Source organism: Salvelinus alpinus, chromosome 21, assembly GCF_045679555.1.
Source record: "Salvelinus alpinus chromosome 21, SLU_Salpinus.1, whole genome shotgun sequence".
NCBI lineage: Eukaryota > Metazoa > Chordata > Actinopteri > Salmoniformes > Salmonidae > Salvelinus > Salvelinus alpinus.
The window spans coordinates 1,671,349-1,698,677 of NC_092106.1; the positions used below are offsets into that span (position 1 = coordinate 1,671,349).

The 27,329-nt window shown below is 41.7% G+C and overlaps 1 protein-coding gene across 1 annotated transcript in view; it reads right to left on the reverse strand.

Annotated features, from left to right (window-relative positions):
• The window catches only part of wdr95 (WD40 repeat domain 95), a 30,769-nt gene extending 3,880 nt beyond the window's left edge, over window positions 1-26,889 (reverse strand). The window contains exons 1-29 of the mRNA XM_071356442.1: window positions 26,733-26,889; window positions 25,004-25,265; window positions 21,020-21,073; window positions 20,650-20,733; window positions 20,172-20,237; window positions 19,502-19,732; window positions 19,112-19,197; window positions 18,644-18,736; window positions 17,613-17,658; window positions 17,460-17,506; window positions 16,902-17,019; window positions 14,802-14,871; window positions 12,277-12,523; window positions 11,758-11,863; window positions 11,245-11,396; window positions 9,336-9,438; window positions 8,821-8,927; window positions 8,485-8,564; window positions 8,108-8,162; window positions 7,976-8,021; window positions 7,020-7,079; window positions 6,235-6,397; window positions 5,185-5,283; window positions 4,916-4,974; window positions 4,515-4,653; window positions 4,361-4,400; window positions 4,161-4,249; window positions 728-912; window positions 70-173 (exon numbers count right to left, since the gene is read on the reverse strand). Coding sequence (XP_071212543.1) covers window positions 70-173; window positions 728-912; window positions 4,161-4,249; window positions 4,361-4,400; window positions 4,515-4,653; window positions 4,916-4,974; window positions 5,185-5,283; window positions 6,235-6,397; window positions 7,020-7,079; window positions 7,976-8,021; window positions 8,108-8,162; window positions 8,485-8,564; window positions 8,821-8,927; window positions 9,336-9,438; window positions 11,245-11,396; window positions 11,758-11,863; window positions 12,277-12,523; window positions 14,802-14,871; window positions 16,902-17,019; window positions 17,460-17,506; window positions 17,613-17,658; window positions 18,644-18,736; window positions 19,112-19,197; window positions 19,502-19,732; window positions 20,172-20,237; window positions 20,650-20,733; window positions 21,020-21,073; window positions 25,004-25,265; window positions 26,733-26,800 — 3,059 coding nt within the window. The 5' untranslated portion in view covers window positions 26,801-26,889. The remainder of the gene's footprint in view (window positions 1-69; window positions 174-727; window positions 913-4,160; window positions 4,250-4,360; window positions 4,401-4,514; window positions 4,654-4,915; window positions 4,975-5,184; window positions 5,284-6,234; window positions 6,398-7,019; window positions 7,080-7,975; window positions 8,022-8,107; window positions 8,163-8,484; window positions 8,565-8,820; window positions 8,928-9,335; window positions 9,439-11,244; window positions 11,397-11,757; window positions 11,864-12,276; window positions 12,524-14,801; window positions 14,872-16,901; window positions 17,020-17,459; window positions 17,507-17,612; window positions 17,659-18,643; window positions 18,737-19,111; window positions 19,198-19,501; window positions 19,733-20,171; window positions 20,238-20,649; window positions 20,734-21,019; window positions 21,074-25,003; window positions 25,266-26,732) is intronic.
• Between the last annotated feature and the right edge of the window lie 440 nt (window positions 26,890-27,329).

Here is a 27,329-nt window from a genome sequence, read left to right on the forward strand (position 1 = left end):
TTCTGAGCCTAGATGTGTATCTGCTTGCCTACTATCTACTGCATGATGCGTGTAATGTGGCTCACTCACCGTTTACCATGTTCTTCTGTGTAACAAGAGGTTTTCATCTCCTCCATGATGTCTGTGTCGCTGAAGGCCAGTGGAGGGTGTCTAAGCTTGCTGGGCGAGTTGGACTGCAATTACATTTCGAAAGAGGCAGATCAGTAACATATAGAGACGAGAGAGAGACAGAGAGGGAGAGAGAGGGTGAGGGAGGATGAGAGGTAAAGGAAGAGAGAGAGAGGGGGAGATTGACAGAAGGGGAGCAAGAGAGAGAAGTTGAGAGAGAGATGAAGAGATTGAAGTAGGGAGAGCTAGAGGGAGAGAGAGGGTGAGGGAGGATGAGAGGTAAAGGAAGAGAGGGAGGGGGAGATTGACAGAGGGGGAGCAAGAGAGAGAAGTTGAGAGGGAAAGGAATAGAGATGAAGACATTGAAGTATGGAGAGCTAGAGGGAGAGAGATAGAGATGGAGAGAGAGAGAGGGAAAGACAGACAGAAAGAGTAGGTGAGAAGGAGAGGAGAGAGAGTGACAGAGAGAAAAAGAACATGAGATAGAGAGAGGAAAAGGGAGAGAAACAAAGGGAGAAGGAGAGATGCCAAATCAGCGTTGTACATGCACATTTGCCCTGAACATTCCACTTTGGCAGCGTTGATGAAGACGCTCGGAAATTGCCTTTTTTTTACGCACCTTTGGCTCGGTGCTCGTGGCCTCAGAGTTGTCAGTGTTAATGACATCGGACACTCTGGTCTCTCCCTCCAGGATGTGGTGAGCTGGCATGCTCAGAGGGTCGATCAGGATCTCATAGGGAACGGCAGGATGCTTCCAGGAGGAAGGGGTGTGGATGCTCCAATTGTCCCGCTGCCCAAACGTCCCTAAGGAGAAAGAGAGAGAGAGAAACAGTCTCCATTTGTACTTTAAATCAGTTACTTTCAATAATTTTTACTTTAAATTGGTCAGTGTTGAGAGTTAGAAAACAACTGTAGGTACTGTATGTAAAGAGAAATGATGCTGTTAGTTCAAAGGAGGAGCTGTAGTAGGAAGTTAGTGTTTAAGACCTGTTTGGGATAGGGGGCAGCATTTTCACGTTCGGATGAAAAGCATGCCCAGAGTAAACTTCCTGCTACTCAGGCCCAGAAGCTAATTTATGCATATTATTAGTAGATTTGGATAGAAAACACTCTGAAGTTTCTAAAACTGTTAGCCATAGTGGAGTTTGGAGTGTGACTGTTTGAGGTTGTGGACAGGTGTCTTTTATACTGATAACAAGTTCAAACAGGTGCCATTAATACAGGTAACGAGTGGAGGACAGAGGAGCCTCTTAAAAACTTCTTGTCACTATAGGGAGTGCTGTTTCAACTTTGTAAAATATCGTCCCCAAATTAAACTGCCTCGTACTCAATTCTTGCTCGTACAATATGCATATTATTATTACTATTGGATAGAAAACACTCTCTAGTTTCTAAAACCGTTTGAATTATATCTGTGAGTTAAACAGAACTCGAGTTGGAGCAATTTTCCTGTGAGGAAGTGAGAAGTCTGAAATCATGCAGGCTGTTCTGAGGTCGGTTTATTAATTTGCCTGTCTTCTATTGGTTGAGATGCACTGCATACGCCTTCCCCTGGATGTCAGCAAATAGTGAGAATTGGAATGGAGTTGCTAGGCAGATCTGAGGCCTTATAAATAGGCTCGGAACGTGATGTCCTCTCTTTCCTTCGTTCGCCATGACGCAAGGCAGACCTCAGGATGGCGTTCTAGAAAGCTCCCGTTATAGCCCTTAGATATATCCGGCTCTGATTTTATTCGATATAGGTGTTAGAAACATCATAACGTAGTTATTTTAAACCGAGTTATTTCAGTTTATGTGAGTATATTGCGATTTTCGAAATTTTCTTTGTGCTGCGCAATAGTGAGTTGGGCACGTCTTCGCCACATGGCTAATGTTTACAGCTAATTCCAAAGTTGAAGGCGACAATCTACAACCGAGCAACGATTCTTTTGGACAAAGGACAACTTGCCCAAGATTCTGATGGAAGCTCATCAAAAAGTAAGAACTATTTATGATGTTAATTCGTTGTTCTGTGGAAAAAAAAATAATGATTATTCCTCCATTCATTTCGGTGGGGTCTCGCTATAACGCACCCTGTATGTCGTAGTAACGTTAATTAAAAAATCTAACACAGCGGTTGCATTAAGAACTAATGTATCTTTCATTTGCTGTCCAACCTGTATTTTTTTGTCAAGTTTATGATTATTTATTGATTAGATTAGGTGCCTCTCCAGATTGCCTGAAATGTTGCTACTAATCACATTGTATAACCACGATTTGTGCTGCTAAATATGCACATTTTCGAACAAAACCTATATGCATTGTGTAATATGATGTTACAGGACTGTCATCTGATGAAGTATATCAAGGTTAGTCAAAAATTATATATCTTTTGCTGGATTGTTACGATGGCTAACCTTTGCTGCTGGTAAATTGCTTGTGTTTCTGGCTATTGTGGTAAGCTAATATAATGCTATATTGTGTTTTCGCTGTAAAACACTTAAAAAATCTGAAATATTGGCTGGATTCACAAGATGTTGGGCTTTCATTTGCTGTACGCTGTGTATTTTTCAGAAATGTTTTATGATGAGTATTTAGGTATTTGACGGAAAAAAATGGTGGAGAAAAAAAAGTTGTGTCTTTTGCTATGGTGGTTAGCTAATAGAAATACATATTGTGTCTTCCCTGTAAAACATTTAAAAAATCGGAAATGATCGCTGGATTCACAAGATCTGTATCTTTCATTTGGTGTCTTGGACTTGTGATTTCATGAACATTTTATTATATGATATCCCTGTAGCTTTAGGCTAGGCTATGCTAGTCTGCTTTTTTGATGGGGGGATCCCGGATCCGGGTTTGTGACTCGTTAGAGGTTAAAGAAGAAGTTACAGGTCTGTGAGAGCCAGAAATCTTGCTTGTTTGTAGGTGACCAAATACTTATTTTCCACCATAATTTGCAAATAAATTCATTAAAAATCCTACAATGTGATTTTCTGGATTCTTTTTCTCATTTTGTCTGTCATAGTTGAAGTGTACCTATGATGAAAATTACAGGCCTCTCTCATCTTTTTAAGTGGGATAACTTGCACAATTGGTGGCTGACTAAATACTTTTTTGCCCCACTGTAAATATGAACTTTATCGAACAAAACATAAATGTATTGTGTAACATGAAGTCCTATGAGATCATCAAAAGTTTGTGATTCATTTTATCTCTATTTCTGCTTTTTGTGACTCCTCTCTTTGGCTGGAAAATGGCTGAATGTGTTTTTGCTACTAGGCTCTGACCTAACATAATCATATGGTGTGCTTTCACTGTAAAGCTTTTTTGAAATCGGTCACGATGGGAAGTTAAGCTTTAATTTGGTGTATTGCACTTGCAATATGAAAGGTACATATTTCAAAAAAATATTTTTGAATTTCGCGCTCTGCCTTTTCAGCGGAATGTTGTCGAGCGGTTCCTCATAAGAATTAACTGATCTAAATACCATAATTATAACAGTGGCTATTATTGTCACAACCTGATCTGTTTCATCTGTCCTTGTTATTGTCTCCACCCCCTCCAGGTGTCGCTTATTTTACCCGGTGTATTCATCCCTGTGTTTCCTGTCTCTGTGCCAGTTCGTCTTGTACGTTTGTCAAGTCAACCAGCATGTTTTTTCCCGTACTCCTTTTTCTATTCTCTTTTGCTAGTCCTCCCGGTTTTGACCCTTGCCTGTTTTCTGGACTCCATTCCCGCCTGGCTGACTATTCTGCCTGCCCTGACCTCGAGCCTGCCTGCCCTTCGGTACCTACTGGACTCAGAACTGGTTTTGACTTTCTGCCTGTACACGACCATTCTCTTGCCTACCCCTTTTTGATTAATAAACATCTAAGACTCCAACCTTCTGCCTCCTGTGTCTGCATCTGGGTCTCGCCTTGTGCCCTTATAATTATAGAATATACAAGGGAAATATCTATCCCCAAAACACATCCCTATCTACTGAACATTAATCTTAAAACATAAATCATAAAACTTGTATACAGAGTAGGAGTAGACAACAGGACAAAAGACCTGTGTGATTTTACCCCTACCTATGAACTCTCCGTAGGCACTCCACAGGCGCACAGTGCAGTCTATAGACGAGGTGAGCAGTACTTGGTCATTGTCAACAATCTGCAACCTGGACAAGATAGTAAAAGGATGGGAGGGAGTGAGCAAAATGAGCGAAATGTGAAGCACAATTTTGTTTATGTTTGAGATGGTGTTCCCGATTAGAAGGGGCTGCACGTACCCGGTGATGCTGCCAGTATGGGCACGCCAGTAGTTTTCAGCTGAATAAATAAAGTTGCTTTTTACTTTTTGAATTCATAGATCAAAATAAATCATGCTGTCTTTTGATCTCGTCTTATCAGACCTGTTCTAACGAGTTGAAAAAACAATCTTACCTCTCGGTGGGGTTCTCTCTGAGCCAAGAGCGTATGTCTTTATGTCATAAACATAGACATAGCCAAGTTGGTCAGCCGCATACAGTGAGGTATCTTCCTTTGTCACTGCCAGTTTAGTGATCAGCTGCTGGAACCTAGACTGAAGAACATATTCCTTTAGTTACACTTGGTTCAAAACGTTCACAAAAAAAGCCTCAAACATTTTATAAATATTGTACATAGGCTACTATTAATAAATAAGCACAATCATTTATAACATGTTAGCATTACAATATGCATTTTAAGCATTTACTACCATTACTAATATATTTCAAAGCATTTATACACATTGAGTAATAATTTCAGGTTAAGGGTTTCAACATAAAAAGGAGCAGATGGAAAGTTGCCATGGTAACACATACTGCCTCGAAGTTGGCCAATAATTTCCCACCGTTGAGCACGTTCCAGAAATTAATGCAACCTTTGTTTGAAGACATATAATAATACATCATTAGAACATATTCCTCTGTGAATTGCACTGCACAATATATTATAATACATTTTGTTTCTTATAATATATCATATGCCGTTCAGCAGATGCTTTAATCCAAATCGATTTAAAGTCATGTGTGCATACATTTTCGTATGGGTAGTACCGGAGGGAATCAAACTCATGATTCCTGGCACTGACCTGTGGGTCCTGAGGACAGGAGGCATGCAGCGGAGGAGAACTTAGCATGTAATGCTCGGCTCCTCAGGAAGATGATGCTGGGAACACAGGTATCCATCCCTTATAGGGCACAAACATCCCACAGTTTGTATTTGTCTTCCTATTTCCTTTTTTACTTTGTCCCTTTATACTGCACATTCCTCATTTAGCTTTGAAAAACAAGTATTTACCTTGAGGATTGTTCCACACTCGAAAAAAAAAAAAAAGAGTACGGTCAAGGTGCATTTCTGTTTCCCAGGGTACAAATGTAGGGCACACGAATGATTGGTGGTGATCTGTACCTTTGCTTAGTAGAAAAGGTACAAATTGACAATGTATTGAAGAAAGGTATATATTTGTACCCGCACAGGGAACAATAATGAATCCACCTGTGTCATCTCTTTAGAGGTGTGGCTTAGTGGGGGCGGGGCTTTCAGTTAGCTCTTTTTGGCCACCCATCCATGAGTGGAAGGGTTGTACCAGTTTAAGTGTTCTATAGTTATGTTAATTCAGGTTTTCTAAAGTCTTTATAATGGCTAACATAGGAGCATGTGACAAGAGCTTTTATTAATATGGTAGCGACCTTCACCCAACACCTTGCTACCTCATCAAGCAGTTCGGGCCTCATGGCGTAATGGTTAAGTTGTTGTCTTGACACTTGCTGGATCTGGGTTTGAGTCCATCTCGAAGATACCTGCTTATTTCGCTACATTCAGACAATTGGAGTGGTGTGTACACTTAAAGGCACAAATGGCTTTGTCATTGTGGTGGTATCCTAAAAAGTCAAATTTGTACCTTTTCTAAAGGTACACTTTTGTACCTTGTCCCCTAAGGAACACTATTGGCTCTTCTAAGGTACAAACCGCAAGAGTACAATTAGTTACCCATAATGGTACATCCATGGTACAATGTACCCTACAGCATTTGAACCCTTTTAAGTACAATTCAGTACCTTTTCTTCTGAGAGTGTAGGCTTTAGCTACACTCTCTGGCATGCAGGCGAACCACTCCGGTTTGATAGTGTGATCTGACCTTGGGCATGGCAGCAGTCAGGTTGCAGAGGGCTGGCAAAGCGACACTGGATGTGTCCGGAGACCAGGTTCCACACAATGACCTCCCCGTCATAGCTGCTGGTGGCCAGAAGGGAGGGGGGACACTGGGCCACACACAGGATGTCCTCTATGTGGCCCCTCCTCTGGAGACATCACAGTAAGACCATTCAATTATATTCTATAATTCTAGTCTATTCTATATTTCCATTCTATAATTCTATTATATTTAATTGAATTTTATTGTATTCTATTCTATTAAATGTATCTTTATTCGTCCCCGCCAGCTCTACATCACTGGCCAACAAGAGCTTGAATGATCGACAGCAGGAATGGGCAGTCCTCTGAGCCTGAGTGTCTGCAGGTTTTTGGTGCGTTCTCCAAATCAGTGTCTAATTTAAATCATTAGACCTTAGAATGCAAGTGTATACTACTCAGTGACATGATGGATGAATCAGTGGCATGATGGATGAATTAGGTACCAGGCAAAGGAGAAAACCAGACCCTCAAGGACTGGAGCTCCCCATCCATGACCTGCAGTAGTATATCAAAGATAACTGGGCTGACAACTTGGGCCGTAACGTAGGAGTACTGATTTAGGATCAGTTGAGCCTTTTAGATCACAATGAATAAGATTATATGGACAGGGAGCGGCTGATTCTAGATCAGCATTCCTACTCTCATAAGCACTTAGGTTAGCCCTATATATTCTGAATGGCATTGCATGTCTAGTTCCCTATTCATGTTCCTCATTCATTCCTTATTCACCAGATCATCTTGCCATGAGGGCTGAGGCTTCTGGATGTGGTGAGGCTCGTCTGGTGAATCCTAGCATGGAAACATACAGGGCATGCAGTTAACATTTTGAAATTTAGGATCTTCAACCAGCCATCTATTGTTGAAGTCTAGAAATGAGAGAGGCATGTGTGTATTTCTAACTGGATCCCTCTGATGCCCGTTTTTGTGACTTCGTAAAGTGGGCTGCCATCTCTACGGCTCTGGTCTCTGTGCCTCTGACCTCGTCCCCAGGCAATTTGGACGGAAGTGGCTGGGAACGAGATTACTATGCCTCATAGTTATGTGGTGTTTGTTATTTTATCAAAAGGTGGTTACAGAGGTTACTTATGGAGAAGGACAGTCTTTGAAAACCAGCTCTTATGATGTTGTCGATGCTCTCAGAATCAAAGGTGGATGGTAGTGCTCTGTGGGAGGAATTACAGCTCTGTGGACAGGTCTGTGTATACCTTTGGTACTACAGGCCTGGAAGAGTGTGAGTGTCACTGAAGTGCTATGGAATGTGGAATTCTACAGAAAGTCAATTCTTTAGAACATATCACCTCTTCCTTTAATTCTTAGAAGTCTCTTATACTGTATGGCAAAGTAAAGAGGCAGGCAAGCTTATTAGGACATTTATATTCCTCGCTGATAAAATATTCAGAATATACTCTTGAAGGGTTTTCAAAGATTATCTTGTATGTGTTTTTGTGAAATCTTAGAAATGTGTCATGGCTACTGGTGCAGACCCTCAGGTAGCCTCTGCTCTGGCGAGGCGAACGCAGAAGGTAATGAAAACGGAAATGGGATCTCAAGGCAATAAAGTTGAATAGGTCCTGAGGGGAAGACGGGTCATTGGAGTCAATAAATGTATAGAATCCAATAGTGAACTCATTCACGTAGAAAATATGTGGCCTAAGAAGATAGTTCTTCTTCACGTCTATACTCACAGAGTAGATGTCAATCCTGCGGTCCCATCCAACAGACATCACATACCTGGAGAAATGTATTACACAAGGCTAAGATGAATCATTATTCCTCTCAAATCAACAGTTGTCACATCCATCATCGGTTCTACTCACGTGTTTCTGTGGACTGTCAGGTAGGCGCAGTCACACACCTCGCTGGACTCCCCATCTGTGTGACATGTTCATGTGAAACTATTATAGCACATTAGTGGTTATATAGCCTGTGTTATGGAGGCAGTTGACATAAGGGACAACAACAAATTAGCCTGTCATCTATATTACCTTTATAATGGCTTATGCTGTTGTTCATAATGTTTACGACTGCCTATGACAGATGTTATAATGTATTATAAAGCTGTAATAATGGCTTTATGAGTGCATACATAAGGGGGCTACCGTAGCATATAACAGAGAGAAGACAAAAATCCTGAACACTGTAATGCTCCGAACACCACCTTTATACTGTGAGATATGAATTAGAATGTACTCACCCTTTTTTAGTATCTTCAGACACTGACCATTGTTAAAGTTCCAGATCTTTAGAAAGCCATCTCTCCCCCCAGTGACCAGTCTGTAATGAGGAAGATTAATCTTATTTTTTATCTTTCAAACATTTATTGAAACACATTTTTTGTTTGTTTTATTTTGAATAAAATAAGGCAAACACCACAATACAAACAAAATAGCATCTGCAGTGCACACTCTTCATCACTCTTCATTTTCGTCATTACTCTGAGCTTCCATTAGGTAGGCAACAGTATGGTCACATTGCACTTATGGGAAAATATCACATTGCAATAATCAGTCATTAAAAAGAGCTTCCATACCTCCTTCCCTTGGGGTCAAAAGTCATACAGGTAATGGCAGATTGTCCGTGGGCACCACCAAATTCAAACACATGGCTCCCTGTGTCGAAATCCCACACCTTCACCACCTAGAATCAGTTAGACAACATGGGGTGTGACCAATGACATATCGTATACAATATATGTGTAGTGTTCATTAAATCTTTATAAGGTACTGTATATGGGTGGGACCACAGATGTCATATTAAATTACTATTACTAGTTCTATGTGTACATAATTATGTCTGTGGGACCAGTATCTACTGCATGATTTGCTGGAATTATGTCCTGGGTGAAAGAAAGGGTCTCAGTGCCGGAGTTTGGAGTACTGGTCTATGTAGCCGACTCCGGACAGCACAACGCCCCTGTGACGGGGATTCTGTCCGTCTCCTTCCCAACTGTTGAAATAAAGTCTAAGAAACTAAAGTCCATTCCCCCCCTTTTTTAAAGAGCGGAATAAATAAAGGGTTCCGAGGTGAGAATTACTTAAAACTTACGGATCCTTCTGTGCAGCTGACGACCTGTCTGAACTCGTGGCTATAGCCGCAGCACAACACAGGCTCCATGTGAGACACGATCAGATGTCCCTGGGGCTGGGGGCTGAAGGAGAAAAGAGGAGAGAGATGGTGAGGAGGAGAGAGGAGAGGAAGATTGTTAGGACGTGGTGAGGAGAAAAGAGGAGAGAGAAGGTGAAGAGGACAGAGGAGAGATGTTGAGGAGAAAGGTGACATGATGAGGAGTAGAGACGATGTAAGCGGTGCGTAACTGGCGGCAGGGAAGTCAGGCGCAGGAGAGCAGAAATGGGTAACAGCTGGAGCACTTTAATGATGCAAAAAACAAACAGCACCCAGAACAGCAAAATACGGGTTGAAACAACCCGTCGCCAACCAGTCAGAAATGCACAAAACACTTACAACAAACAATTCCACACACAGACATGGTGGGGAACAGAGGGTTATATACACGTCAAATAATGAGGGAATGTAAACCAGGTGTGTGGGAAAACAAGACAAAACAAATGAAAAATGAAAGGTGGATCGGCGATGGCTAGAAGACCGGTGACGTCGACCGCAGAACGCCGCCGGAACAAGGAGAGGAACCGACTTCGGCGGAAGTCGTGACAGACGGGAGCAATGGAGAAGAAAGAAGAGCAGAGATGGTGAGGGGAGAAGATAAATGGTGACCAGAGAGAGATGGTGAAGAGAAGAGTTGAACACATGAGAAAAGGAGAGGTGTGAAAACCATTACCTCAACCTGAATAACTTTTGATAACAAATCTTTGTCTCTTTGGTGAAAACCTGGGTTTTGTCCAATCATGTCCAAACAATTGAATTTACCACAGGTGGACTCCAATGAAGTTGTAGAAGCATCTCAAGGATGATCAATGGAAACAGGATGCATATGAGCTCAATTTCGAGTCTCATAGCAAAGGGCCATTTTGAGCCTATAATCGAATCCACAAATGCTGATGCTCCAGATTTTCAACTAGTCTAAAGGACCGTTTTATTGCTTCATTAATCATCACAAAAGTTTTCAGCTGTGCTAACATACTTGCAAAGGGTTTTCTAATGATCAATTAGCCTTATAAAATGATAAACTTGGATTAGCTAACACAACGTGCCGTTGGAACACAGGAGTGATGGTTGCTGATAATGGGCCTCTGTACGCCTATGTAGATATTACATTTAAAAAATCAGCCTTTTCCAGCAACAATAGTCATTTACAACATTAACAATGTCTGCATTGTATTTCTAATCAATTTGATGTTATTTTAATGGACATACATTTTTGCTTTTCTTTCAAAAACAAGGACATTTCTAAGTGACCCCAAACTTTTGAACGGTAGTGTATATTTTGGAATTCAGTCAGGGTCTCAATTTACTGTTGAGAGAAAGAATAATATAATACACAAGGTACAACTTTGAAATTTGGTTGTGCATCAGCAGTCACTCAATTAGCTCATGTCAGCAAAAACTATTTAGATTGGTAATTTAGTCTAGCTGCCAGCTATCTAAACTTGTAGTAAGCATGGTCAAATTACCAACCGGCGTGGGGCCCATTGATCCTCAGTTATCATATTAAAAACTGCAAACATTTGTCCCCCATGGATGGTTTGGATGTGGGTATGCAGACCCACGAGCCACTGCAGCCCCTCATGATGAGTTCTGTTTTTTTGTGGCCCCCTGTCCCATCAAAGTTGCCCATTCCTGCCTTAGTTGAACAAATATGTCTTATTAACTCCCAGGGGCAAATTTGACAGAATATTCCCTATTTAGGGGCACCCTAATGGTAACAAATTGCTCCCTATTCCCTATAAAGTGCACTTCTTTTGACCAGAGAGAAGTAGTGCATCATACATGGAATAGGGGGGCATTTAAGATACAGCCCAGTAGCAAAGTAATCAACCTGGTCCTGAGAGAGAGCAGCGCTAGTGAGTCTGCTGCGATGTACAGTGCCTTGGTGGAAGGAGAATACAGGCATGCAGACATGTCTCCACGGATGAGGCTGGCTTTGGGGTGGGCTGTGATGAGGCAGCTTTGGTCATGGATATCCCAGATCTGAAAGACAGACAGTCATCAATTATTGAAAAGGCCATTACACTCCAAACGCCAACTTTTTTCAGATGTTTTCAGACCTCAAAAGTAGTCTAAGGTCAAGATGAGTTCACATTCCTCGCTATCGGTTGCGCAGATACAGCTATAGGCCTCCACTTTTCAACCCAAAACGAATGGAAAAGATGAGCACCACGAGTCTAGATTACATTGCATGGTGCTCATCTTTTCCATTCATGGATTCTGGCCTACAGCTGTGTCTACCAAACTGATGGCCTAGGGTGTGGATTTATCTCAACAGAAGACCAATTTTGAGGAAAGTCAGGCAATAAGTTGTAGTTCGAAGGAGAAGTAAATGGTGTCCCACCTTGGCAGTGTTGTCCATAGAGACAGAAAATATACGGTTTTCCTCTGAGGAGATGAAGAGGTAGAAGATGGGAGCAGAGTGTCCCTTTAACACACCTGTGGGCTTCCTGTTATAGAACAACAACAGAGTGTCCCTTTAACACACCTGTGGGCTTCCTGTTATAGAACAACAACAGTGTCCCTTTAACACACCTGTGGGCTTCCTGTTATAGAACAACAACAGAGTGTCCCTTTAACACACCTGTGGGCTTCCTGTTATAGAACAACAACAGAGTGTCCCTTTAACACACCTGTGGGCTTCCTGTTATAGAACAACAACAGAGTGTCCCTTTAACACACCTGTGGGCTTCCTGTTATAGAACAACAACAGAGTGTCCCTTTAACACACCTGTGGGCTTCCTGTTATAGAACAACAACAGTGTCCCTTTAACCATGCCGGTGCCTTACTGCAGGGCTGGATGAAAAGCCTGTACACCTAGTAGCATTCAGAGAAATAACAGTTTCCTGTGTGTTTCCTCACCCAGGGACGTAAGGGTTCCACAGACGCAGCACCCTGTCCATCCCTCCGGTCACCAGCAGGTTGTGCTGTTTGCTGAGGTCAAAGGTCATGACGCCCTTGTAGACAGGGAAGACGGTCTGGTCACATGGTGCCCGGGGCTGAGGAGACCCGTTGTTATTAGAAAGCGCCCTCTTGGCCTTCCCATCCCGACACACCTCCCTGATCTCCCTCATCTGCTGCTCGATGTTGGTGGACGGGAGAACGCAGCCTGGGCATGAGATCGGAGTGTGTTGTTTCAAAATCATAAGTGATACATTCAATTATATCAATTAAACATAAAAGCACTAATATGCTGTTTAATATATGAGCATACCTACACTCTTACTTACAGACAGACAGACAGACAGACAGACAGACAGACAGACAGACAGACAGACAGACAGACAGACAGACAGACAGACAGACAGACAGACAGACAGACAGACAGACAGACAGACAGACAGACAGACAGACAGAAACTACCATTCAAAAGTTTGGGGTCACTTATAAATGTCCTTGTTTTTGAAAGAAAAGCACATTTTCTGTCCATTAAAATAACATCAAATTGATCAGAAATAACGTGTAGACATTGTTAATGTTGTAAATAACTATTGTAGAATTTTAAAATTGAATATCTACATAGGCGTACAGAGGCCCATTATCAGCAACCATCACTCCTGTGTTCCAATGGCACGTTGTGTTAGCTAATCCATCCATTATAATTTTAAAAGGCTAATTGATCATTAGAAAACCCTTTTGCAATTATGTTAGCACAGCTGAAAACTGTTGTCCTGATTAAAGAAGCAATAAAACGGTCCTTCTTTAGACTAGTTGAGAATCTGGAGCATCAGTATTTGTGGGTTCGATTACAGGCTCAAAATGGCCAGAAACAAAGACCTTTCTTCTGAAACTCATCAGTCTATTCTTGTTCTGAGAAGTGAAGGCTATTCCATGCGAGAAATTGCCAAGAAACTGAAGCTCTCGTACAACGCTGTGTACTACTCCCTTCACAGAACAGTGCAAACTGTCCCTAACCAGAATAAAAAGAGGAGTGGGAGGCCCCGGTGCACAACTGAGCAAGAGGACAAGTACATTAGTGTCTAGTTTGAGAAACAGACGCCTCACAAGTCCTAAACTGACAGCTTCATTAAATAGTACCCGCAAAACACCAGTCTCAACGTCAACAGTGAAGAGGCGACTCCGGGATGCTGTTCCTCTGTCTAGTGTCAGTGTTCTTTTTCCCATCTTAATCTTTTATTTTCATTGGCCAGTCTGAGGTATGGCTTTTTCTTTGCAACTCTGCCTAGAAGGCCAGCATCCCGGAGTCGCCTCTTCACTGTTGACATTGAGACTGGTGTTTTGCGGGTACTATTTAATGAAGCTGCCAATTAAGAACTTGTGAGGCGTCTGTTTCTCAAACTAGACACTCTAATGTACTTGTCCTCTTGCTCAGTTGTGCAACGGGGCCTCCCACTCCTCTTTCTATTCTGGTTAGACCACATTTGCGCTGTTCTGTGAAGGGAGCGCAAACTGGTTTCAGAAGAGTTTCAGAAGAAATGTCTTTGTTTCTGGCCATTGTGAGCCTGTAATTGAACCCACAAATGCTGATGCTCCAGATACTAAACTAGTCTAAAGAAGAACCGTTTTATTGCTTCTTTAAATCAGGACAACAGTTTTCAGCTGTGCTAACAAAATTGCAAAAGGGTTTTCGAATGATCAATTAGCCTTTTAAAATGAGAAACTTGGATTAGCTAACACAAAGTGCCATTGGAACACAGGAGAGTGATGGTTGCTAATTATGGCCCTCTGTACGCCTATGTAGATATTACATAAAAGAATCTGCCGTTTCCAGCTAAAATAGTAATTTACAACAATAACAATGTCTACACTGTATTTCTGATCAATTTGATGTTATTTTGATGGACAAAAATTGTGCTTTCTTTCAAAAACAAGGACATTTCTAAGTGACCCCAAACTTTTGAACGGTAGTGTACATAGACACGTCAACAGACACACACACACAACTTGAGAGATAACTTGATAGATAAGTCACGAGTCATCACCTTCCAGAATGTTATTCAGAACAGATTAACACAAATTCTATTACATGGAGACTGTAGTTTTTGACAGGTGCATCTGCACATATTAAATATACTGGATTAATTGTTGTTTTTAGGTAAACACATCCTTTTCAGGTTATAATGAGGCAGAAAGCCATACAATGACCGATATTATTTTCAGAACCTGTGCTCTACAACCTAACTCCCATACCAGAAGTGAATTTCTATGTGTTTTTTTTTTAGATTAAAAAAAGTGCTTTATTCAAAAACCAGTAGAAACAGTGTGGAAGAAAAATGAGGAGAAGACAATTTGGGAAGGTTGAAGACAAGTATTGAACCATAAATGTACTCAGACCACCAGACCAAAGGGCCTGCACACCAGAAGTGAGTTTGAACTTGAATACATCCAGCTGAGATGAGAATATGGATGTGACAATGACTAATTACCTATGACGAGGGAAGAGGCTTCATGATTGGAGGTGGAAACAATCGCACAAATGTTTGGAAAATATTTCACCTAAAATTTAAAAGAAATCTCAAGGTATTGTTGTGTGTAAAAATTATGAAAATATACATACAGTGCCTTCAGAAAGTATTCATACCCCTTGACCTATTCCACATTTTGTTGTGTTACAGCCTGAATTCAAAATTAATTTAATTGATTATTGTCTCACCCATCTACACACAATACCCCATGATAACAAAGTGAGAAAATGTTTTCAGAAATGTTTGCAAATTTATTGAAAATGAAATAGAGAAATATAAAATGTAAGTATTCACACCCCTGAGTCAATACATGTTAGAATCACCTTTGGTAGTGATTACAGCTGTGGGTCTTTCTGGATAAGTCTCTATTAAAAGCTTTACACACCTGGATTGTACAATATTTGCACATTATTCTTTTACAAATTCTTCAAGCTCTGTCAAGTTGGTTGTTGATCATTGCTAGACAGTCTTTTTGTCACGCCCTGACCGTCGATTGCTTTGTATGTTTCTATTTTTTGTTTGGTCAGGGTGTGATGTGGGTGGGCATTCTATGTTTGTATATCTATGTTTTCTATTTCTATGTGTTTGGCCTGGTATGGTTCCTAATCAGAGGTAGCTGTCTATCGTTGTCTCTGATTGAGAACCATACTTAGGTAGCCTGTTTTCCCACTGTTAGTTGTGGGTGGTTATTTTCTGTTTAGTGTTTGTATCACCTGTCAGAACTGTTTCGGTTATTCCTTTTGTTATTTTGTATTTAGTGTTCAGTTTCGAATAAATAATATGAACACGTATCACGCTGCACCTTGGTCCTCACCTTCTTCTTCTGAATGCCGTTACACATTTTCAAGTTTTGCAATAGATTTTCAAGCCAATTTCAGTCAAAACTGTAACTAGACCACTCAGGAACATTGGTAAGCAACTCCTGTGTATATTTTGCCTTGCGTTTTAGGTTATTGTCCTGGTGAAAGGTGAATTTGTCTCCCAGTCTCTGTTGGAAAGCAGACTGAACCAGGTTTTCCTCAAGGATTTTGCCTGTGCTTAGCTCTATCCTCCTTCTTTTAATAAAAAATGTTTAATGATGACAAGCATACATATAACATGATGCAGCCACCACCATGCTTGAAAATATGAAGAGTGGTACTCAGTGATGTGTTGTGTTGGATTTGCCCCAAACATTACGCTTTGTATTCAGGACATTCAGGATGTTAATTTCTTTGCCACATTCTTTGCAGCTTTACTTTATTGCCTTAATGCGAACAGGATGCATGTTTTGGAATATTTTTTATTCTGTACAGGCTTCCTTCTTTTCACTTTGTCATTTAGGTTAGTATTGTGTAGTTACTACAATGTTGTTGTTCCATCCTCAGTTTTCTCCTATCACAGCCATTAAACTCTGTAACTGTTTTAAAGTCATCATGGTGAAATCCCTGAGCGGTTTCCTTCCTCTCCGGCAACTGAGTTAGGAAGGATTATTGTATCTTTGTGGTGACTGGGTGTATTGATACACTATCCAATGTGTAATTAATAACTTCACCATCCTCAAAAGGGATATTCAAAGTCTGTTTTTTTATAACCATCTACCAATAGGTGCCCTTCTTTGCGAGTCATTGGAAAACCTCCCTGGTCTTTGTGGTTGAATCTGTGTTTGAAATTCACTGCTTGAATGAGAGACCTTACAGACAATATGTGGAGTACAGAGATGAGGTATTCATTCAAAGATCATGTTAAACAATATTATTGCACACAGAGTGAGTCCATGCAACTTATTATGTGACTTGTTAAGCACATTTTTAGTCCTGAACATATTTAGGCATGCCATAACAAAGGGGGTTGAGTACTTATTGACTCACAACATTTCAGCTGGTGAAATGTGTAAAAATGATCAAGCAAAAGTACTATAGTGGGCATATTTGTGCATCACGACCAGTATTCATGTTGAGTCTATGGGGAGAGGGGGTCCCCCTTTTTGTACCATACACAATCATCTAACAGGCAGAAATGGTTATTCCATAGATAGACAAAAAGGAACCCCAGTGTGCATCGAGAAATACTAAACATCACCTTTGTCACCCAGTCCTGGTGGACCTTCCATCGAATGTATGTCACATTCTGAGAAATCACTGCGTTGTCTATCCCTATGTTAGGCACATTCTCAATTTTTGGTAATTTCTTCCACATTCTGCGAATAAAGACGTAGAACTGTATGAAATAGCACTAAATTATAGTTACAGTGTTGGCACAGAGATGTTTGGCTGTCACATATTCTGTGCGAGTGCGACCAATCTGTTCAATGACATCACATTCCCATAATGATTTACCAGCAAAGATATTACAAATTCAAAAAAGGAATACTTTGAAATGTTTCTAATTGTGTGCAAACCACCCTCTTCGTATCACATAATCAAAAACTGAAATAGTAGATTTGTTATCACCCAAAACCTCAAATTAGGCTATTAAGTTACAAATCGCCATGGAAACAGTAGAAAGCCATTTTAAGTTACATTAGCCTTTTTTACTAATACTTTTTTGTTGACTTAACAATTTGCCTTTAAGATGATGATGCATTCCTGTGGTTGTTTATTAGATGCATAAAGCTAACATTAAAAAAAACATGTTTACCTCAGAGTCTCCCCCACGGATGTAATTAATATGATATTCACGCAGCCCTAGAAAGAGAAAAACAACCCTTTATAATTAATGAGCCGAGTGGCATTTAACTTTTCCCCTCTGGTAATTTAATCTGTTGTCAAGCAGAGAGAGGATTTACATTACCTGGGAGTCTCCATACAAAATAGAACACTCATCAGGTCCAGTGTAGCTGCGGGGAGAGAAAGACAAGAATAACACTAAAGCAGGTCTCAGATCAGATTAGACATTAGTGAGACATGGTTTAGACTGCCAGTGTGTGATCTGGTATTACAAGGTTTAGACTGCCAGTGTGTGATCTGGTATTAGTGAGACATGGTTTAGGCTGCCAGTGTGTGATCTGGTATTAGTGAGACATGGTTTAGGCTGCCAGTGTGTGATCTGGTATTAGTGAGACATGGTTTAGACTGCCAGTGTGTGATCTGGTATTAGTGAGACATGGTTTAGGCTGCCAGTGTGTGATCTGGTATTAGTGAGACATGGTTTAGGCTGCCAGTGTGTGATCTGGTATTAGTGAGACATGGTTTAGGCTGCCAGTGTGTGATCTGGTATTAGTGAGACATGGTCTAGGCTGCCAGTGTGTGATCTGGTATTAGTGAGACATGGTTTAGGCTGCCAGTGTGTGATCTGGTATTAGTGAGACATGGTTTAGGCTGCTAGTGTGTGATCTGGTATTACAAGGTTTAGGCTGCCAGTGTGTGATCTGGTATTAGTGAGACATGGTTTAGACTGCCAGTGTGTTATCTTGTATTAGTGAGACATAGTTTAGGCTGCCAGTGTGTGATCTGAAATTAGTGAGACATGGTTTAGACTGCTAGTGGGGGATCTGGTATTAGTGAGACATGGTTTAGGCTGCCAGTGTGTGATCTGGTACTAGTGAGACATGGTTTAGACTGCTAGTGGGTGATCTGGTATTACAAGGTTTAGACTGCTAGTGGGTGATCTGGTATTACAAGGTTTAGACTGCTAGTGTGTGATCTGGTATTAGTGAGACATGGTTTAGGCTGCCAGTGGGTGATCTGGTATTAGTGAGACATGGTTTAGGCTGCCAGTGGGTGATCTGGTATTAGTGAGACATGGTTTAGACTGCCAGAGTGTGATCTGGTTTTAGTGAGACATGGTTTAGGCTGCCAGTGCGTGCTAGACTAGAGGCTCACCAGTAGTCCAGTCTCAGAGGGACTGTCTCCAGGGAACTGATCTGACAGTACGGCTCCAGAGAGGACAGCTCATACAACTGGATCTCTCTGTCTCTGTAACACAGGACACACCGATAGGAACATTGTCCCCGAGTGCATTCCAAATGGCACCCTATTCCCTTGTCCTAGTGCGCTTCTTTTGAACAGGGCCCATGGTCAAAAGTAGTACACCATATAGGGAATAGGATGCCATTTGGGACGCGGCCTCTAACTGCTACCATGGGTATGACAGGTCACACTGTTCAACTGAGACTCAGCGATCTGGGAATTGACCATGATTAGCGGTGGAACACAGATGTTGTCAAGAGAGTGCATAGCAACAGGCTGCACTAACACAAGACAGTAAAAGAAAGGAATTTGTACAAAAGTAAATGCTCTAGTTACTTTTCAGCTGAGCCTACATTCTGAAACAGACAATACAGTTCTTACCCTGTTCCCATGATAAGTTTGTTGTACTGTGGCATGGTGGTAAAATCAGTTGCCCATTTTGGTTTTCTGCTCACAGGTCTTTCATGCTGCATTCAAAGCAAATCATTAAATTTAATTGATGCAAAATTCAAAACACATTTCCAATCTATGACAGCATACATGCTCCTCTGAGAAGGGTGTGGTCCTACATAAAAAAAGGACAAGTCTACTTGCTCACACTTCAAAACTACACACACACACACACACACACACACACACACACACACACACACACACACACACACACACACACACACACACACACACACACACACACACACACACACACACACACACACACACACACACACACACACACACACACACACACACACACACACACACACACACAAACACGCTCTTGCTCCTCTTCAGGTTGAGCTCGGGGCTCCAGTAGTAGACAGCCCCATCCTCGCGGACGGTGATGATGGTGCCATCGGGGGTGGAGTGGACGCGCAGAACGGGCTCTCCGTGGCTTAGGGCCCTGACCGTGGCTGGCAGGGAGAACGCCACCTGTTTGCCGCGCAACACTGACTCCTCCTTCTCCGTGTACTCCAACTGCATGTACGTACAGAACTCGTCCTGCAGGAGATAGGGCAATGTCAAATCAACATAGTGCTTTATTTATTCCACAAGCTGCAATAGGCAATAACGCGGGCAAGCAGTGCGAATACATATGACAAATAACACGAGACACATCAAATGGAACATCGAGATAATAGTTATTAAAAACATGTGTGGTGTATGATAGATGTGCAACTCAAGAGTGATCATCAGCAGTTGTGACGTACATATATGTACAGTACACTCTATAAATGGGGTATCAAACTAAATTCCTGGGATCAGGCTCAAATAAAATCTTTGTTCGACATGGAATCAAACCCAAACATTTTGAGGGCCAGTTTCATGGAAATTGTACTTCATATTTTGTCAGTTGCTTTCCTTGGGCTGTCACCATTCCACTCTAAGGGGAATAAATATTTTGTGACCTGAGTAAAGGAAATTAATCTTATCATCTCACCCATTCAATCCTCCCCTGGCCAGAATAATCGATCTTCATGAATAGTTCTTGGATCTGGGCATTGTTCTGACGTTCACAGAACAAAGGAATGATGGGACAGACAACAATAACATAGCTGAGTCCAGACATCATTATCAGGGTTGTTAAAAATACAATGAAACATTTACAGTGTGACAAATAGAAAACTATTTTATTTAGAGAGAGAGAGAGATACAGAGACAGAGAGACTGCACGAGAGAGGGGAAGAGAGTTCTATTTCACTTGCTTTGGCAATGTAAACATATGTTTCCCATGCCAATAAGCCCATTGAATTGAATTGAATTGAATTGAATTGAATTGAATTGAATTGAATTGAATTGATTTGAGAGAATGAAAGAGACAGAGATATGGGCCAGAGATCCAGCCATTTATTCATCTGTCTGTCTTATAATTAAAAGTTGCGTCGTCTTGCTGCTTTTCCAGTCCCATTGACACTTACTATGTTGTGTAAGCCCAAACACTTCTTCACTATCAGTCCAAAGTTGAACACATCCAGTGATCTCAGGCCACCCATTTCAAATTCCTGCAGAGGAGAAGGTGTCACTAAATGCATTGGATCACTGAATTCCAAATCGACCCCTAGCCCCTACTTCTGTAGATTTGAGGATTGGATATGCATTATAGTAATAGCTTCATCTCGCCTTTCTGATTGGCTAGATAGAAATGTTGCCAAATTGCTTCCGCCTACCAATCCTCTCAGATCTATAGGATTGGCTAGGGTTCGATTGGAATTCAACGCGTATATCCATAAGGAATGGCAATACTAGGTCATGCCAACAACACATTCTCAAACCATAGCAGAAATGTACCTCAAATGCCAGCTTGAGCTTTGTCAGGCTTTCAATGGATACTCTCTGCTCAATCTATTTGGGAAAAAAAGATGCATTTTTGTCATTATAGTGTCACAAATTATATATTTTTTTTAAGTAATTCCACACAGGCATGAACAGAAACTTCAGATCAAAGCAGTGTTTTAATACACAATAAGATAATAATGGAATTGGAAAATTGTTTCATAATTGTTCCATTACTTCTGGGAAATGAAGAACAGTGAAATAACAAGGAGAGGTGACAAATCAAACTGCTCCTTCAATTCTCACAGACACCACTTACCAGCCAGTTAATGAACTCAGAGCGCTAGAGAACCAAGGGAGGGGAGCAGAGGGGACAAGGTTGAGAGAGGACTCTGGCTAACATGGCACACAATTTGCATTTAATTAACAACACACTAGGTGGCAACGTTGAGTGGGGGTTAGACCCCCGTTTTAGTGGCCCTGAGATGCAGGCATCACTCATACATACACTCACAAACACTCATACACACTAACACACACACACGTAACAATATTGCTTCTGTCCCTCTCCTTGTCCCAACCTGGGCTTGAACCAGGGACCCCCTGAACACATCAACAACTGCCACCCAAGAAGCACCGTTACCTATTTCTCCACAAAAGCTGCGGCCCTTGCGGAGTAATGGAAACAACTACTTCCACTAACTAGCTAATCATTTCACATCAGCTACACACACACACACTTACCCGAGACACAGCAATGCACACACCCACACAGGACAAACACACACACTCATATAGATTCAATCTTACACTGCACGCACAAAGAGGAGGGTGGGGGAGAGCTAGGAACATACATCTCTGTATGTTCCTAGGGGGAGGGCGGTGTGACACCTTGACATGGTGACATGCCATGCTCTCTGTAATAATGGCCTCTTTCAGATGTGACAGCCAGGGTCTTCTAGCAACAGGCCTTTCATCCAGGGAGCCTCTGATCTGTCATTAATAAATATCAGGGATAAACACACTAACAAACTCCTGGACTCTGTGTGTGTGTGTGTGTGTGTGTGTGTGTGTGTGTGTGTGTGTGTGTGTGTGTGTGTGTGTGTGTGTGTGTGTGTGTGTGTGTGTGTGTGTGTGTGTGTGTGTGTGTGTGTGTGTGTGTGTGTGTGTGTGTGTGTGTGTGTGCGCGCGCGCGTGCGTGCGTGCGTGCGTGCGTGCGTGCGTGCGTGCGTGTGGCTGATGTGAAATGACTAGCTAGTTAGTGGATGGGAAATGTGGGTCTGTACTATATATCAACAGTTAAATACTAGTGGAGATAGAGAATTGAATCAATCATTACGTTTTAGGTGCATTTGAAACATGTTTAACAACACCATTCAGCGTCAAACACCGGAACTATGCCAGGGTTCTAACAGGAGCCATCACACCGCTAGAAGAAATGGTGCTATATAGAACCAAAAATATAAGGGTTAATTTCATATAACCATCAAAATTGTTTTATAAAGACCCACAAAGCATTCTTATTGTTTAGCAGTGCAGGACAATCATTATTTATATGAGACTGGGAGGGAGCATCACTCTCATAACCCCATTGCTCTCCAAATCCTTCTACTGGCAGACTTCTACTACTGACTCCATTAATGTTTCCACCTGAGGCAGAATGTACCTGCTATCACATGGAAGTCCTTAAACGGGCAATCTGGGATTGGTACATCCATTTTTTTTTTTTACTTTTACTTCATGATATATGGCCATTGATTGTTGATTTACTTTATTGTTTGTAATCCATTCATAAACAAACATTGTAGAGCTTCAAACATGGTTCATGTTTGATCTCATGAATGGTCAGTTCTTGCATCCGTAGCTCCATCTATTTTAGAGTGGCCCTTTAATAAACAGGTAAACTATAAAGAGAATCTGCAATCGAGCCAAGCTATTTCAGCAGAGCAGTATTCTCATTAGATGACCAAAGCCAGAAGAGGCTAGCATGGAATCCATACAATATTGCTCTGTTTCACTATTGCCTGACTTTACTGAATAGAGCAATGTTCAATGTTAATTCCAGTGACAGTCTATTAAGAAGAGACAGTGATAGACAGACAACTGTAGTGGTCAAGGTTCAGGTCAATTCCGTTTTCGATAAAGTCAATTCATGAATTGAAAACTGTCCATTATCTTCAATTCACTTCCTGGATTTCTAGAATGGACTGAATTTATTCCTAACACTGTAGTGACAGTTTGGGATTACCAATCTCAGGGCTGCTCCCCTTCCTCCAGTCAGGTTGAAGGTTGTTATTTGTTGTCACACCCTGGCCTTAGTTATCTTTGTGTTCATTATTATTTTAGTCAGGTCAGGGTGTGACGTCATGAAGTATGTGTTTTTGTATTGTCTAGGGGGTTGTATGGTTTAGAGGGTTAAGGAGTATAGATGGTTTAGTGTTGTGTGTAGTTGTCTAGGAAAGTCTATGGTTGCCTGAATGGGTTCCCAATTAGAGACAGCTGGTTACTGTTGTCTCTGATTGGGAGCCATATTTAAGACAGCCATAGGCTTTAGCTGTTGTGGGTCATTGTATATGTCTAGTCTATGTCGAACGTAAGTAGTTTGTGTGTGCACTTGCGTTTGTAGTTTCACGGTCGTTTGTTGTTTTGTTAAGTTTGAATAAGTGTTTAGTGTGCCGTCTTCTATATAATAAAAAGAAGATGTATTCATATCATGCTGCGCCTTGGTCCTCTCACTCATATCAAGACGATCGTGACATTTGTATCAATGGAAATCCCTTTAGCAAGACCCAGTAATTGTGTTTGCTTTAGTTCGGATCTAAAACACAGCCTTCACTGGTCCTGATAATTCGCTGCCTGCCAGAGGCCCTGTCATGTAATTAGAAAATATATTCTCAACTTGATTCAAAATGTCATTTCTGGCATAACCTCAAATTGATTCCTCCCTTGGGTGTCTGCTTCAATTCTACCACAGCAGTTGTATATCTGTGGGGGGAGGGAAGGGGACTGATGGTGGAACGATGCAGAACCTCAGCAGACACTCTACTGACACCTTAAGGTTAAACTCATCATGATACAGATTCTATGATTCAGTCAGTTAGCGTTTCAGCCCAGTTTAGTATAAAGATAAGGGATGGGGCTGGTCAAACAAATTTTCAAATGTTTGTGTAACATTACCTTTTTAGGTACCAGTACCCAATTCATTTTTAATTCATCAAGACTGTCTGTGTCGCTTCTATCCAGCAAAAAATACAATTACATTTGCACTTCCACTATTCCAGAGCTTTTTACATCCTCATGGAGACACGTTCATGGATAGTGAACAAGTAGGCCACTGATCCGTTAGCTACCCTGACGTCTGTCTATACCTGTCTCTAAGTAACAGGTGCCCAACAAACCTTCCTCTGCTGCTCTCTGATAACCAATTCCTGGTAACACCTCCCAGGGTATGAGGAGGGTAATGGGTTGGTAGTCACAGACTATATAATAATCCCACGACATCAAACCACATTCATCTCCCAAAATGAGTTTGCAAGACCTACAACGAGGATAAATATTCAAGTGAAGAATTAAAAAGCCGACTTCTGTAATAAAAACTATGGGACAGCTGGAGATCGAATTTGAATATTGAAACAATTTTGCAAATGTCAGAGGTTTATAGAAATCCCCGCTGTTGAAAACTAAATGTTAGTCTAAAAGAAATGTGAGATGATATGTCTAGATGCTTTTTATAGTAGAGATCAAGTTTATAAATTGCTTGGCTGGGCTGATGAGACAGTGGATTGCGCAGTCAGATGGAACAGAGTAAATAGGCATTTTAACGTCATAGATTTAGCCAGTGGTGACTTCTGGAATAGACACTGGCTTGAATGCATTTTTAACCAATCAGCATTCAGGATTAGACCCACCCGTTGTATAATGGGAAACAACATATTTCGCTTTTTAGTCCAGAACTAGGCTTAATCTCGCTCCGGGAAACTGTCCTTTAGGGTGATATACCTTGAGCTTGCTGAGGCTGCGTGTGGGATCGACACTGTAGAGTAGTCGTGACCTCAGTTTGACCTGGTCCCCCATGGTTACAGAGTGGCGACGGTTCTCCTGTCTCAGCAGCTCACGCTCCAGCCACTTAGGAGGTGGCCTGTCCTCTGACACGGCCCCCAGGTACGCCCTCGCGACACCAGGGTCCGATCTCTCTCCCCGCTGCTCTGGCCCCGACATCTTAGTCCCTCGCTCTCCTGCACTCCCCAGCTCAGCAAAGACGCTGTGGAGGAAGAACCCAAAAGTCTCAATTTAAGTCCAGAAAAGAAGACCCTGTTTGAGTACTTTGAAAATGCATCCCTCCTTCCTCCCTTCAAGTAATCACTGAACTAACACAAATTGATAGGTATAAGCAATGGTTATATCACAGCTTTCACCAATCCAGCCATGTCAGGTCAGGAATGTAGGCCTAGTCAAGGAAGGGAGGATAGACAAACAAAAAATGGTAGTAGCTCCACCTTGCCCTCTGATAGGCTTGGTAGGACTTTCACCATATTTATTACACTGTACCAATAAAATCATTTCAGATGTCCACAATTGCCAAGTAAGTAGGGGATAGGGGTTGTTTCTGGACTGGTAAACATTAAAATAAATACAAGTGAATCATTTGTCTGTGGGTGGCATGTCTAAGCAGAAGGGAGTGCTGTATGCAAGTTCTGGTTTAACTTCTAAAAGATATGTTAAATATGCAAATCTGTAATAATTACAGTATAAATCCCAAGTCTCAGACTTCACAGTGTTGTGTAATTGGTGCTCTGACCTAGAAGGGATCCAACCTTACATTTCCTTGCTGCGTCCACACAGGCAGCCCAATTCGGATCTTTTTTTCATGAATTGGTCTTTTGGCCAACCAGATCACCTCTGAAAAAGATCTGATGTGAAAAGATCTGATGTGATTGGTCAAAAGACTAATTAGTGGGAAAACTAACCGAATTGGGCTGCCTGTAGAAACGCAGCCTTGGAGTCAATGCTGTGAGAGGGAGGAAAGCCCTGTTTGCAGCTACATCCACCAGATAATTTTGTCAGTCTCAAAAGCCTTCCAGGCAAACCAAACACACAGCAGACGGGGGTTGCAAAATAAGTTGTTCCTTACGTAATACGCGGTAGATAACTACTGTACATCAGCGGGAGTCTGTGTGTATAGCAGAACTTCTCTGTGAGGTTATAAACTTTGCTTGACACAGCCACTTTTATGACAAATTCCGCATGATCTGGCAACTACAATTTTGTTTACCAAAACAGAAGATAGGAGGGGGGCTAGGAATAACAGGCATAAAATCTTATCAAATCTGGGGAACTGTATTTAATCAAAGCTCAAATGAATTAGGTTTCCAGTGCTACATGGTAAATGTAGAGCTGTGCCACCGAGGCCACGTCCACAACCCCTTGACAACAGTCAACAGGCTCTGAAAAATAGGCGTTCTGCTCCTTTGGAGAGCAACAACATCGCAGTGCAACAACGCAAAAGCCTCAACCCAAATCACCTGTCACCCCAGCTCAACCTCGTTAGCCCCATGCTGAGATGAAAGCCCACACTGGAAAACAGCAGAGCAACAAATGTGATAATCAATTAGAAAACCAGCATGGAATCACGGCTGATCTGCTGTTAAAAGCCACGACAACGCAGTGGCTCATGACTGACTCTCAAACTGACAGGGGAAAAAGCCGAGGAGAAGGAGAGGGAGAATACCTGGACACATTCTGAATCTCTAGTTTCCCAGCAGCTGAAGAAGGGCGAACTTTCTTCCCCAGCGGCATCACGGTAGTCTTTGTATGTCTGTGTCTGTTTGTCTGTCTGTCAACCTGGTCCAGTGTTCACTTGTCTGTTAGAGTGGAGGAAATGGAGGAGCTCAGTCTTTCAGATCCAGTTCAGCCCACAGCCTCTGCTTCTCAAGGTCTCACATTACCTGACACAGTTCACCTGGACTCACGTGGGTGGCTCTCTGGTAACTAAGATACTCTCTGGTAACTAAGATACTAAGATAACTACTGGATGCATTTCTGCTAATATTGTCTGTTCCACAAAGCAGACAGAACCTTGGATTAGATCTAAAGGGCACCACCCTATTTGGTGTAAACCTGCGTAGATGTCATGTAACTGCCATGTTATAATGATGGTATTACACTATCGACTGTCTCTGAAACTTCATTCTGACGCCTTTTAAAACAGTAGGAATACCCGTGGCGACCCGTCATTCAGGGCAGGTGGGGCAGAGGTGGTGGGGCAGATCCCCACCTGCCAGAGACAACCGCTACAGTGTAATACCATCATTATAACACGGCAGTT